We start from the raw sequence: 14827 nt of genomic DNA, 5'->3' as shown, positions 1-14827 counted from the left end.
CACTTTCCAGGCTTTCTCCAGTTCTTCTCTGAGTCCCTGGTATTTCTCCAGTTTCTCATGTTCCTTCTTCCTGATGTTCCCATCGCTTGGTACTGCCACATCCACCACAACGGCTTTCCTCTGTTCTTTATCCACCACTACAATGTCTGGTTGGTTCGCCATTACCATCCTATCAGTCTGGATCTGGAAGTCTGCAGGAATCTGCAGGAATAATAAGATGAATAATATATATATATATGTATGTATGTATGTATGTATATATATATATATATATATATATATATATATATATATATATATATATATATATATATATATATATATATATATATATATATATATATATATATATATATATATATATATATATATATATATATATATATATACAGTATAAGGGGTGTAACGTACACGTAGTTGTACCGAACTGTTTTAGTACAGCAATTTTGGTTCGGTTCACGTTTGTACCGTTTCTTTTTTTCATTTTTTTGTTTGTTTATTTTTCCCCCCCGAAATACATTTATGTATTAATGTAATTATGTAATTAAAGTATTAACTTTGTTAACACATTTAACTAATGTTACTTGCGGTATTCCACTGAGACCCTCAATGGTTTCTGCACTTGCGTGCCTATAGGAAGGAGGCAGGGCAGAGCGTGGGAGCGCACGTGGGAGCGCACGTGGGAGCGTTCGTCCAGGGTGTACTGCTCAGTTCGCCGGAACAGTAATAAAAAAGGTTTCTTCCAAAAGAACAGAGACTGGTTCTATTATTTACCCGCTCTGGAGGCTCTGAGGGTCCCAATGGGGTAGTGAACCCCGAAGGAAGATCCGCCTTCCATGGTCAGAAACGTCATTGCAGTTCAGGTTCAACAGCTATTTGGTGACGGATGTGACAGTGAGCAGGTCAACAGCATCAGCATGGCTAATGCAGACGCGAGGACCCCCCCCCATCTCCTTACACTATCTGTGTGGGGGGAACACTTCAGCTTTGTTGTCAGCATCCATGAAGGGAAAAGACAATTGGATAAGTGGAATGCTGTGTGTCGACATTGTTAGACAAAGATAGTGTATGCCACAGTAACACGTCTAATCTGTTAACAAACTTAAAACGGCATCAGCGACTGGAACAATCGAGTCTACAAGAAAAAAATGTGCAGTTCAAATGTTTGTTTTCAGGTCAGTGTTAATTATCCAAAGTTTTTGGTTCCTGGCAGCTAACAGTTATATTATTTTATGAAGCAGATCACCTACATAGGTCAATTTTATTTATTGTTATGTAAAACTAATAAATGCATTTTGTAAGTCATTTTCTTCGGCCTTTTTTGTACCAAAAAATACCGAAAATAGATAGATAGATAAAAACTTTATTAATCTCCCAAGGGAGAAATTCAGGTGTCCAGCAGCAAAACACACACAATAGAAAACAATAAATAATAGTTCATAAAATAGCAGTTCATATCAGGCAGATTTGTTAAACAGCAGTACCGAACCCAAATGTACCAAATTGAGCTTTATGAAATTCGGAATCGAACCAAATTGAGATTTTAGCGTATTGTTACATCCCTTGAGAGAGAGAGACATTTATTTTGGTTATTTTAAACACAAATCAACATAAACATTGACACTGAACAATGTTAAAATAAAGTTTGAACAAAATTAACTGAAAAAGGTGAAGCAAAGCCAAGACTTGTAAAATGACTGTGGTGTTTTGTTTTCTCTTACTCTGGGTGGCGGGGGCACTGGTCCCTCGGGTATGTCAGGGGGCATGAATGGTGGTGCTGGGACCTCCTGCCCTTCGGGTGCAGTTCTTGGCCCCTATCTGGGGCCGGCTGGCCACCTCGTGGCTCCCTGGGGAGAAGAAGATTGAGAAGAGTATTAAAAGGCCGCTGCAAACACTTTTACAATAGATCAAAAGTTGATCCCGGTGGGATTTTAAGGCTTGGAGGTGGTATCTGTTCGCTGATCACACTTTCAAGTGTCTTTTAACCACAGTCAGAATGGCAGCTTAGAAACGCAGCTGTTGCTGCACCTCAATGTTAAAATGATTATAAAACATTTTTTTAATCAATAAAAAGTTAAATGTTACTGAGTGAGGAAAATTATTGACATGAGAAAAAGGTCAATGTCTCTCCAGAAGGGTCCACCCTTTGGAAAAACAAAAAACAAAAACAGGACATGTGACTAGAAGACGAGAGAGAATGAGGCCATCGGCACCATGGTTGTTAGGCAACTTTCCTGAGCTGCAGTCACCAAGTAAAGGTCTCTTCTGTCCAACATAAAAACCCAACTGAAGCTCAGAAATCTGCATCTGAACACACTGCAGAACCGTAGGAACCCTGACTCTGAATGGATGAGAGCAAACAAAAGCTTCAGCAGAAATTCCCCCCAACGGTCGAGCAGAGTCCAAATTCCTGGATTTTACCGCAGTTCTGACACATGCTGACCATTTTTTAGACAGCAAATTTGATGTCATTCATCTGCTGAAGTGAAAACCTAAATAATAAACTCATGATTGCTTTTATCTTCTGTTCTGATGATGAAAACTTAAATGATTTATGAAACATAAATTTTTTTTAAATGACAAATTGTTCAAATGCAATGCATTGTGGACTATTTTGATTGATGCACTCTAGTTCTGGGTAGAGACTTCTGGGAAATTTCTTGGGATTGTAAATTGAGACACCCCCAAAAGTGGAAAGCAGCTTTTATAGTTGATTAGATTTCAGATGCCTCTTCCTTATCTATAAAAATAAATATTAAAGATGTTTTAAAAGGAGAAGGTTTCTCCTTTTTCTGTGTTGAAATCCTACATTTACTAAACTACCAGTGGGTTGTTGGTCATCTCGTCTGCCAACTTCTCTTGTGGAAGAAAATCTCCTGAAAATCAGAGCCATCAGCATGGGTCATTCAGGGCAGGGGTTTGTGACCTTTAACCCCTAAAGAGTCATTTGGGTTGATTTCTTACTGACAACAACAACCCAACAGAAGCGAACAAAGTTTTACTTCCCCCTTTGTGTATTGTTGTTATTGTTACTGTTTTAATCGATTAAAATGAACTATTGTTTTATGATCTAAATAAATATGTAAACATAAAGAGAAAAGTAGCTTTATTTTTGTAATATGAAAGACTTTGTACCTTTTGACAGATGTTCATATGACTTCCTTTCAAAATAAAAGCCTGTACCATGTAGGATCATGGTAGCAGTAGATAATGTCATATTAGCAGTGAAAATAATATGCCCAATTTTTTTCACCGTTGTTGGTACATCTCAGCCAGAAATTAGTAATTCAGAACCAACGGAGTGACTCCTACCAAATGATTCCTACCAAAAGGCACATTTTTATTTTACATTAATAGTAAATCTGTTTCATAAACCGACGTGCCATCATATGTATGAATTCTGGCTGTGCTCACTGATCTCCAATATATTTCTGTGGTACATGGAGCTCAAAAATCTGTCTAAATGTAGCTGCGTGGCTTTATGTATGTTGGACCATTTCAGCTACTGTAGTCCCGAGCCTGGTGGAGTGTTGCACGCTGCAACTGTTTGTAAGCGAGTTGAATAAAGTTTGACTTATCTGTTTGTTTTGCCTGATGCACCTTGTAGTCCAAAAAATAGCTTCCTTTTTGCTCTAACCAAAGAGCCACAATGGAAGGGTCAGAGGGCCGAGTGTGGCTCTGGAGCCTCAGGTAGCAGACCCTGACGTTAGAGGAAGTTTACATTGCTGATCTTGTTTTCCTGCTCAGCTTTTAAGACTGTGATGTGTTGGAAAAGCCTCCTTTTCTGTGGGAATATGATGTTTGACTCACAAATGTCTGTCATCCTCTACAGATGCAATGGCCAATCCTTCTCCTGCAAAGAGCATAGGTGACCCTGGCATCACCCCCCTCTCTCCATCTCACATTCAGGTGACTTTTATAGTTCTGATATTTTTATAGTCTGACGTGTTTGTTCTAATTGTGTCTGGTTCTCTGTCTTGTATGATCATCAGTTTGTACTCTAGTGTTGGACTTCTGCTGTGTGAGGATATGCTTGGTTTGTTGGTACAGCGGGAACTTGGTTCTCTTGTGCTTTGAAAACACTGTGGTCTGTTCATTACTGCGTTCCTCTTGGCCCTTCATCATAGCAGCTGCTGTGTAACTGTGTAAGAAAACACTGACAGTAAGTAAAAAAAAGAAAAAAAAACGACACTGGTTCCGTTTACAAAGGAGCAGAAGTCTTTGAGTCAACCGATCCTTCTAAATATCACTTCATTTTTTCTGATACATGTACATGTAAAAGCCTGTCCAGTTTCATCAACAGTAGGTTTGGACCTTTTCTGAAGATAATGAACCATTGCAAAAAGAACTTACAAACTTGTCACAGTGTCCAGCAGCTCTAGTGCTGTTAAATGGTTTGTAGAACAGCTGTACACGTGTGAAGGAGGCCAGCTGAACACATGAATGCAACTCTGCATGAAACGAGCTGCAGATCCAGTGAAACCGGCACAGACGGGTCAGACGCATTGAGAACATTTTCTGCTCGGGGAGACTTTGAAGCTCCTTGAGCGCTTAAAGACCCACTCTGACTTCAATGCTGTTTTTGGTGTTTTCAAGATGCTCTTGTGGTATTTTTCTGATGATGGAGGATGTGTTTAAAAAAATGTAGACTAAAATTGGATATATGAGTATTTCTTCATTGAAATCGTTGGGACTTAGGAGCAGAGGAAAAAAGTGGTGTTGTTAAAGATTGTACTTGTGACGTAGAAAAGACACTGGGGGGGTCACAGGCTCCCTGCTCTGCTCCATTCTGATGCATCCACTCACAGACAAATAGATTTGTTACAACCGTAATGTTGGGGGTATGAAGGGCTCTAAGCTAGCAGGAGAGCATGTAAAGAGATGGGTGATGGGAAGTGGGGGCAGGCTTACTCTGAGCCAACAGTCCCGCCCACAGCCCCGCCCACCCTCATGAATTTTGAATGAACTACTGTCCTAGAAAACGACACAGATTATCAGATTTTGGCTGAAAACAGCAAAATTATAATTAAAAGACCACTGGAACACTTTGACAACAGATCAAAGGAGGATTGTGAGGAAACTCTACTCTGTCTGTGTTTTGTTTGAATGGATACTCTTGCAGTACAGTTTCAGATCTAACACGTGTGCTTCTGGCTGTGCCGGTGGTGTTGATGCATCCTGGTCTCTGTGTGTCCACATGTGTGCAGCAGAACGACTCGGACCAGGTGCAGTCAGGGCCGTCTTTTGTGGTGGTGGTAGCCATCGACTTCGGCACGACGTCCAGCGGATATGCTTACGCCTTCACCAAGGAGCCCGAGTGCATTCACACCATGAGGTAGGCCTGCTCGCTGATGCAGAAGGATCCACAACATCACCACGGTGACATTGGCCCCCTCTGAAGGCTGCTAACACATGCTGAGCATATGGATCAGGGAGTTAACAAAAGTATCCAATAAATTCTGTTGGTTTACTGTTTTTATTTTTGAGATAAAAAGGCATTTTCAAGTCAGAAATCAACACAATCCAGGATTGCTGCAGAACCCTAAAGTAAATAAACCAAAATAAGGCTGTCCTAATTCTGCTTGTTGCTTATAATAAAATGATCAACTAACAGCTAAATTTTTAGATGAAGGTCCTTTAAATATGCTTTGATTATAACTTTGATCAAATATTTCAAAAGGAGAAAAATGGCTTTTTTTTATTATTGAGTGTAAGTTTGTTGAACTCAACATTTTGTGCATTTCCTTTGTAGGTATGTCTTGAATTTGATTTAAAATCGAAATAAAACATCCTAAAAGTCTCTGGTTTATTTATTTATTTTTAATCTGCAGAGACTAGCATAAATGAAAAAAAACCCAAAGCTGCTTAACTAAAATATGGTGGCAAAAGATACTTGAAAGTATCTTGGAGTATATTAGTTATCATCAATGTATGTTACTACATAGTTTCAGTTAGTTTGGGGGGTAAAGAAGGAATAACATGAAGGATAAAAGGCTTTCTTTTTAAATTTACTGTTAATGAATGAACAGGATTACAACAACTATCTCCTAATTCATTCTGAAAGTTGAACTAAGTCACTCAATGATTATAATGTAAAGTAAAGCAGCAGCTCTCCTCATAAAACCCAACAGAATCAAACCTATTCTCAAAAGAAAGCAGGAAACGAGGAACACAAATGGAAAGAATGAAAGAAGATGGAACTTTTACAGTTTGACTGGATAAGGAGCAAATTACAGCGTGACGCTCAGCAAAGTGACAGACAGCGCTCTGCTGATGCAAGCAGAGCTGAACACTAAAGGAATAGAAAGCTGTCACGCTGCACTGCTGGTCCAATCCAGAGCAGCTGTTGACCAGCCAACCAGAACCAGAACCCGGACAAAACACAAACATTCACAGCATCACCAAGGTAATGCCTGTCCAAGTCTGATGACTAAAAGCAGAACAAAGTAAACTTAGACCTTGGTCACATGCTCCCCTTACGGGGTTGACCCGCACTGGTGCTGCTGGTTTTTGGTTTGTCCGGACTGATGGGGGGGTCATGTGGCCATCTTAAAAGTCCACATGAAAATGGAACGTACCATTGTTGTGTGTGTGTGGTGAAGTGTCTGTAAAGATAATGGAAGTACACAAACTTATGGCGTTGGCGATGCTGTTGTACGATGCCCTTACGTCATACACTAGTCATTAGTAAGGCGTGCTCACAGGCTCCTTACTGAGTCCATGGAGATGTGGCACAGTTGGGGTGTGCACATGATACTGAAGATGCCAGTAGGAAGCCTTCAGGACGGCCTCAGAAACTATGCTCTGACTGTTTAATTTACTCATTTGTAACAATCAGGCTGTGTGCACTTCTCACCTGAACATCACTAACATGCTCTTTGCTCTGTGCGTAGGATTTGGGAGGGGGTGGGGGGTTCATATAATGAAAACCCTGTACAACGCGCATGCATCTCACCTAATTCCCCTTTACTTGCCCTCACGTGTTTAAGTGTTCACTACGACCTTGTAGAAAATGTTGCCGCCTACGGGCTCATCAAGCGCTCTACAACCTTAATATTTCCCCACCCACATGCCCATTTCCTGCCCGCAGACGGCCTGTATCCACCCTTAAGGGCAGTTCAGACTGGGGCTTTACGGAGCAGCTTCAACCAGCTGTGAAACAGGAAGGGGCAAATCCCAAACAGAACCTTGAAACACCAAAACGTGAGGAAAATGAAACCAAAGCAACACAACTAACAACTCTGATCTACTTTTGCATTAACACAGTCCCAGAATGACGCCTCTGGCTGATGTCATCAACAACAGGAGTTCATACACATGGGTACTGGGGGATTTGTGAGATTTAACACGCTGGGTGAGCTCCATTCTGCGTCTGCAGCAGATAAGACTATTTATAGACCTTCTCAACCTCAATTAAATAGGTAAAAGCAATTTCCCTTGAAGCAGTCCCTCCCGGCACAGGTCAGATCTTTTTTCTTTCCTCCATGTGCTGCAGAAGGTCTGACTGAGACATTTTTGCTAGAAGTCCTCCCTCAATCCCAGCCCGCACACACTCTGCTGGTGTGAGCACAGCGGCCCAGTGAAACGTGTCCTATTATTGATGTAACCGGGCAGTTTAGGAGATGGAAGCTACGTCAGCCTCCTCCAATCCAAGATTCCTCCATGAAGCTGCAGAACTTTCATTCATTATTGATGATCAAGTGTGAGTCAGGAAGGGTGTGCTCGCTGCTCTATTGGGGGGGTGTGAGGCCATGTTCCGAAGAGAGCAGCAGTCGCTGTGTAAAACCTATAGAATACAACAGCTGTAGGTTTCTGCAGAGCTCTTCTTTAGTTTCCCAAATTTGGTTTGTTTTTATTTTTTAAAATAAGTGAATGCATAATCTGAATCCATTGATGTTCTGACCTCTGTTTTCCCACACAGACAAATGTTGGTGATGGTTAATGCTGTTTAATAACCTACAAACTTTGAATCCTTTTATATTGCAGACTTGGCAGTATTATTTGATCTTTTAAAGGCATCCAATTATTTTTTAACCTTACATAAACAATAAAAAAGTTTAAAAAATAAATTAAAGTCGCAGGTATCGTTACATTGTCCGCAAGGCGCAACACGGCCCCACCCTCACCGCCCCCTTTTCGCCCACCTTCACTGAGAGACTACTGCTTTATCCTCGTCAGAGCTACATAAGACAAAGTCATTAAAAAAAAAACACTTTTGAACCATAGCAACCATTTTATAGTTTGGTTGCCTGAGGGTGACAAACAGGTCTATATCATTTTTAGAATAATTGGCAAAAGTACGTTTTTGGATTCCCTTGAGAACCGAAGTTTTTCTCTAACCACACCCACATTCCTGATCTAATCACTTTGTATGTTATATGGTTTTGTTCAGCTTGAGCCAACGGTTTATCGATAAAACGTTTTACACTATTGCAGGAAAAAATGTTCAAGCTATAGAGCAGGGGTCGGGAACCTTTTTGGCCGAGAGAGCCATAAACGCCAAATATTTCTAAATATAATTTCGAAAGAGCCATACAATAATGTAGCGCTCCTTTTCCACACTGAGGCACGGAGACTTAAACTCTTTTAATGTTCTTTATTCTGGTCGCTGCAGGCTGTAACAAACAACGTACAACTTGTTCAGCAACTCCTGAATCTCTCCCACCGAGAGAGCTTCTCCACAACTTTTTATTCTCTCGCTGCCTGCCGCATCAGCCCTCCCATTTCCCTTATTTGGCCCATAGCTGAACCCCATTGCTCCAAACCCCCCAATGACAAGCTGAGCGACACAACTGAGGGCCAATCAGATCTCTGCTTGATGCGTTCAATGAACTCCAGAACTTGGAACGCGACCCAACAACAGTCAAACTCAGTCCGCTACAATATGTTTAAAACTAAAAATACAAGTGAATGTGTGCATTTAATGTATTTTCAACATTTTTAAATTACAATAAGTCTGTGCATTCTTTTCAATAACACTGCTATGCTGTTGCTAGTAAATGGTGAGCATTTCTTATCATTAATGCGACTTCTGATGCTGCATTGTTTTGCTGATGCTCTTGTAGTCTGGCTGATAAGATGTGAGATTGAGCTTCATGCAGGCGTTTAGACTTCCGTCGGTTAGACGAGATCGTACATTGGTCTTAATGTTCTTAAGATGTGAAAAGGACTGCTCACATGCGTACGTGGAGCCAAACATCGTCAATACAGCAACACTCACACGCTGCAGTGTGAAGAATGTGACAGGCAGCGCGTTCCAAGTTTTGAGAATCAGCTGGTCTGCGGGTTGAAGTTTTTTCATTTCTTCCCACTTGTGTTGGCTCGCCAGCTCCGCTTTCTGTCGTTCAAGTCTTTCCAGATCTTCATTCAGTGACTTGAACTTATTCACCCACAAGTCTGAGGCCTTCAGGTCAGCAGCTTGCAGCTCAAAATCTCTGACAGAGACACCGGGGATGTAACTCAAGTCCGTGCTGTTCACAGCGCACTCATGTGGATGGGTGATGAACTTAAAGAGAGGAGTGCGCTCGCGAAATTCTCCAAAGCGCGCTTTGAATGACTGCAGGAGATTAGATGTGAAGCCTGCTAGCTGCTGAAGATGAAGATGTCGATCAGGGTCACTTGCTATGCATGCATCTTTAAATTCTGCCAGTTTTTCAAAGTGCAGTAAACGACCCGTTTCAATGTCGGCAATGAAGAGTTCCAGCCTGTTTTCAAATGCAAACACTGTTTGTTGCAGGGATAAGATTGTATTTCCAACGCCTTGCATTTTTACATTGAGGTGGTTTAAATGTCCAGTCATGTCCACGAGATAATAGAACTTCAGGAGCCACTCCGTGTCAGCTAACGACATTTTTCCTTTCAAGAAAAGTCCGGATTTCGCTCAGACAAGCCGCAAAACGGCTGAGCACCTTCCCCCTTGTCAACCAACGCACGTTGATGTGCAGAAGCAGACCAGGATAACTGTTCCCAACTTCCTCCAGCAGAGCTTTAAACTGGCGATCATTTAAAGCTCGGGCAACAATAAAGTTGACCACCCGAACGACCAGTGACATCACCTCGCCAAGCTGCTCGCCACACATCTGAGCACAAAGCGCCTCCCGATGTAGGATGCAGTGAAAACTTAGGATGCGTCTCTTTTCATGTTCACGAAGAAGCGCAACAAATCCTCTGTTTTTCCCCACCATGCACGGAGCACCATCAGTGCACACCGAAACAAGTTTGTCCATCGGTAGATTCTTTTCTTTAGCAAACTCATTGAAGGATTTAAATAAATCCCCCCCTCTTGTTGTCCCTTTCAGAGGCAAAACAGCAAGACTTTCCTCATGTATTGTGTCACCAGCAACATACCTTGCTATCACGCTGAACTGGGATAAATTGCTCACGTCTGTTGACTCATCCAGAGCGAGAGAAAAAAACGGTGCCGCATTTATGTCCTTCACTTGTGTCGCCTCAATTTGATTTGACATCATGATGGTCCGATCGTGAACAGTTCTTGCAGACAGAGGCATGTCTTTTATCTGTTTTATTATTTTGTCTTTATACGAAAAGTTGGCATAAAGTTCATTTGGCAACATCAAGCATGAAAGATTTGGCAAACTCCCCATCTGTAAATGGCTTTCCGTTTTTTACAATTGCCAAAGCAGCAGCACAACTAGCCGAATTCCCGTCACCTTGTTGGGTCCAAACACGGAGTTGCTGCTGGCTACCTTCCACTCTGGACAGTAGCTCTTGACATGCTTTTTTTCTGCTGTCCCCTGCAGGATATTTCGATTCAAATGCAGCATAACGTGTGTCGAAGTGTCGTTTAATATTTGACCTTTTCATTGATGCAATTTTATCACTGCATATAAGGCACACTGCAGAACCTGCTCTCTCCACAAAGGGAAATTCATCTGTCCAATCCTGCTGAAACGTACGATACTCATCAACTTTTTTTCTTTTAGCCATTTTTAGCCTCAAAAGGTTTCTAAAGTTAGTTAGCAACAATGCGAGTTCACGGTAAGCCGTTGAGAGGACCCTTTTGCGCAAGCGCACATCGCCCCGCTATTTTACGACATAAAATACGGCAATCCCACTTGAACAGTGTTTCTGCCTCATCTGCGTTGTCTATAGGATTGATAAATAAATAGACAGCATGATATGTATTTTTGCCACTTTCACACTGAAATGACTGTGTTGCCGGTGACAGTCGCCGGTGACAGTCAACGGTCCGCGCATGTGCAAAGCAGTCTACTAAAACATTTTTCGTCTGTGAGCCATATGTGGCCATCAAAAGAGCCATATATGGCTCGCGAGCCATAGGTTCCCGACCACTGCTATAGAGGGAACGCCTTTATTTGCAAACATGCCAGGCTAAAGCTGCTAAAACCTATTACGTTTTTATTTCTAATACTTTTGCCCAAGTAGCTTCCTCATGATGCTAGGAGGTTAAAGATCAAAACCCTTAAGGAGTTAACATCTGTAGAAAGTTGTAAAGGTATTTATTTATTTTTATTCAAGATGGCAACCTCTTCTTGGGGTCAAAGGTCAACAGAATTTCTATAGTGTTTGTAGACTTAACCTGATTGAATGTGTAGGAAATTCTGTGAGGATCCTTCAAACAAGTTTTCTTTCTCCATGTTGTGCAAAAAGGTGAGATTTCTCAAATTTCGTTCTATGTCACATACTTTGGTCCTGTGGCCATCCCATAATCATTTTATAGCTTCCATTGGATGTTTTCAAACAAGTGTTTTGCCGATATTTGATTTTGAAATCATTGTTTCTAAGCCCCAGATGAGATTTTGGCCCCTAATCATTTTTGGAGGGGACGTTTATTATGCCCAAAATTCATTGTGAGCGATTGTTGGTGAGTTTTTGAGTGTGTGGCAGGGGCCACATTTCTGCTCAAAGGTGTAGAAAGAGCAAAGAATTGTGAAAACAATCTGGTCCTTGCCATCCAGGACTGCTGCAGGACAGAATCATCCTCTAACATCGTCGGCTGACACTTGGTAGCAGAAGAGTTCATGAATTCTGGAGAATCCACTGATCTCACTGGAATCCACCAAGAGCCCAGGATGTGACCTCAGAACGTGTCACATGACAGGTTTATGACCCTGTCAGGTCAACGCTGACACCACGTGTGTAGGTGGCGGTTTAATCTCAGCTCATCCATAACTTATGTGCAGGAAGACAGTCCCTGCAGTGGGAGATAACACACATGCCCCACTCTGTGGCACATGTTCCATTTCCTGTGAAAGAATGGAGCATTGAGCAGGACAGGAAGTCACAGCAACACAAACATTTATAGCAAGGGTGTCAAACCCATTTTGGTTCGGGGACCACGTTCAACCTGTCTGATCTCAAGTGGACCAGTAACATAAAAGCAAAATAACAGTTTTGTTTTTGTTTTTTTCTCAGTTAGAAAAAATGTCTCAACCAACATGGAAGCCTGTTATTTATTGTTACACATTCATTCACAGAGGCCAAAAGGTCAATAGCTTTTTGGGAACAAGACTTCTTCAGCCTCCAGCATTTTTCTATAAGTTCATCTGAAAATGGTTTGGATGTTTGCTCCAACTTGTCTGCATTAAGGCATGTGTCACTGCTCCATCACTGACGTCACGGCTGCAGTAAATGCAGCCGGTTATTTTGTCAGTCTAGCTAACAGTTGGTGAATCTTCTCTTTTCTTAACTACAAATGGTGAAACTTTTCTTTATAGTGAGTCTTATATGTGCTGAATGTTGTATTCGTTGAGCACTGCGACCTGTTGATGACATACCAAGCATGCAGGTTTTGCATTCAGCTCTGTGAACATATAATTCCTGGAAAGCTCAGCACTCCACTTCAACCTTTTTTTCTTTTTGACAACATTCTGGTCATTATTGAGTCACTACTGATCATCCTCATAGCAATGTAACAGCGGTGAGAATCTAAGGAGAACCAAACTACATCTTACCCACACCCAAAGCTGTTAGGATTCACTTTTGGCACGTGCAAAGAAATGCTGTTTCACCTGCTTTGCTTTTGCTTTTCTTCCCCTATTGGCAGAATTGCGCATTTCGGTTATTTCCTAAAAAAATCATAACTCGCCACAGGAATGGACTAGAAAAAGGGCTTTTTTTTAAACATCCTTAAATTTTTTACTCTTCATGACTGAGCCAAATTCAACCATCTAGCGGGCCGGGGGCGGTATGTTTGACACCCCTGGTTTATAGCCTCTGAGTTTTAGATTTTGCTGAATTCTCACTGCTCATAAAGCACCAGCTGTTACCAAATTACTCGAATGAGCTTCACAGACTCCTGAAAACTGACCTGATTTGACCCAGGAACTCGCTGACAGAGTTTGAAACAGGATTTAATGACCAGCTTGAATCTCTTGGAAGCATCTAGAAGCTCCCTGTAAATCAAACACAGGCTCAACAGGCAGCTTTTGATGGATTCAACATCTGCTGACGGCTGATTCTGTGCTTCTAGGCGCTGGGAGGGTGGAGACCCCGGCGTGTCCAATCAGAAGACCCCGACCACCATCTTGCTGACTCCTGACAGGAAGTTCCACAGCTTTGGATACGCTGCACGGGACTTTTACCACGATCTGGACCCGAGCGAGTCCAAGCAGTGGCTGTACCTAGAAAAATTTAAAATGAAGCTCCACACCACTCCGGTAAGGATCCACAACGTTCATGATGCTCTCACAAAAAGGTGCTCAGGTGTCTGTCGTAAAGGGGACGATTTATGTTCTCTATTGTTAAATGGTTTATACTTCTGTAACCCTTTTCTAGCTTTATTGAAGGCCCAAAGCTCTTTACAGGCACCGTTCTGTGACTGTACACACACATTCACACACTGATGGCGACTCCGCTGCCTAAGAACGGCGCCGACCTATAACCACCAGGAGCAACGTGGGGTTCAGTGTCTCACCCAAGGACACTTTAATGTATGGGTGGGCAAGACGGGAATCAATCCACCGAGGTCGACCGCTTTACCTCTACACTACGGCGGCCAACCAGTAGTTTAGATTCTCCTCATCTATTTGTCTGATTCTGCAGTGCTGCAGCAGTTCAGACCCTCCTCTTCCTCGTCCCTGACTGCAGCAGCCTGCTGACTCATTTGGCTGGTTCAGCTGTGGGACATGGTTCTGCTGACTGCATCTTTTACTAGACCTGCAGTGTTTACGCAGAAAGAACCCGGTCTGGTCTCCTGCAGAGCGCTGGATGAGGATTCATGATGTTTGCTGCCATGGATGGATGGATGAAACATTCTCTTAATTCAGCATCAAACTCAATTTACTGTCATTTAGTGCTTTCGCCATCATGAGCTGCCATTGCACAGACTATTTATGCTTTCAGGAAAAAAAATCTGTTAAGAAAAAAATAATAATAATAAAATGTTCAACTTTCATCACATCCCTTCATGGGTCGCCTGCATGTCGTCAGCTTTCACTGATCTACACAGGTGGTTTGGCAGACATTTTTACGCCCTTCCTGACACAACCCTGTATTTCATCCGGGCTACGGAGCGGCCTTGTGGCTACATAGTCACACCGCAGCGTAAAGGGTCTTTACTGAATGAAGCTTACTGCCCCCCACAGAATTGACCTGTGTGCAAGTTTAACAACTGAGCTATCCATCTGCCCTGATGAAAATAACTAAAAATGCCTGTTTAAACGAAAATCCATCCATCCCTTTTCTTAACCCACTACATCCCTTTCAGAGTCACGGGGTTTCAGGAGGCTGTCCCGGCCACTGTGCACACGCTGCACAGGTCGCCAGTCTGTGGCAGGGAACACAGTCACTCCCCTACACACACTCACACATGCACACCTAGGGACCCTGGACCAAGGAACCCAGG

The 14827-nt window shown here is 42.3% G+C and overlaps 1 protein-coding gene across 4 annotated transcripts in view; it reads left to right on the top strand.

Moving 5' to 3' along the window:
- The window catches only part of hspa12a (heat shock protein 12A), a 69016-nt gene that overhangs the window by 27387 nt on the left and 26802 nt on the right, over positions 1-14827 (top strand). For 2 of the 4 annotated variants that reach the window (XM_011484067.3, XM_004076919.4), the window contains exons 2-4: positions 3833-3909; positions 5208-5335; positions 13454-13640. In XM_011484067.3, the coding sequence (XP_011482369.1) occupies positions 3833-3909; positions 5208-5335; positions 13454-13640 (392 nt within the window). The remainder of the gene's footprint in view (positions 1-3832; positions 3910-5207; positions 5336-13453; positions 13641-14827) is intronic. The other 2 variants (XM_078932288.1, XM_011484066.3) reach the window with 1 other exon arrangement.

This window comes from Oryzias latipes, chromosome 15, assembly GCF_053564925.1.
Source record: "Oryzias latipes strain Hd-rR chromosome 15, Olatipes_Hd-rR_3.1".
Classification (NCBI taxonomy): Eukaryota; Metazoa; Chordata; class Actinopteri; order Beloniformes; family Adrianichthyidae; genus Oryzias; species Oryzias latipes.
The sequence above is the reverse complement of the archived record's forward strand: the minus strand, read 5'-3'. Positions and strand labels throughout refer to the sequence as shown.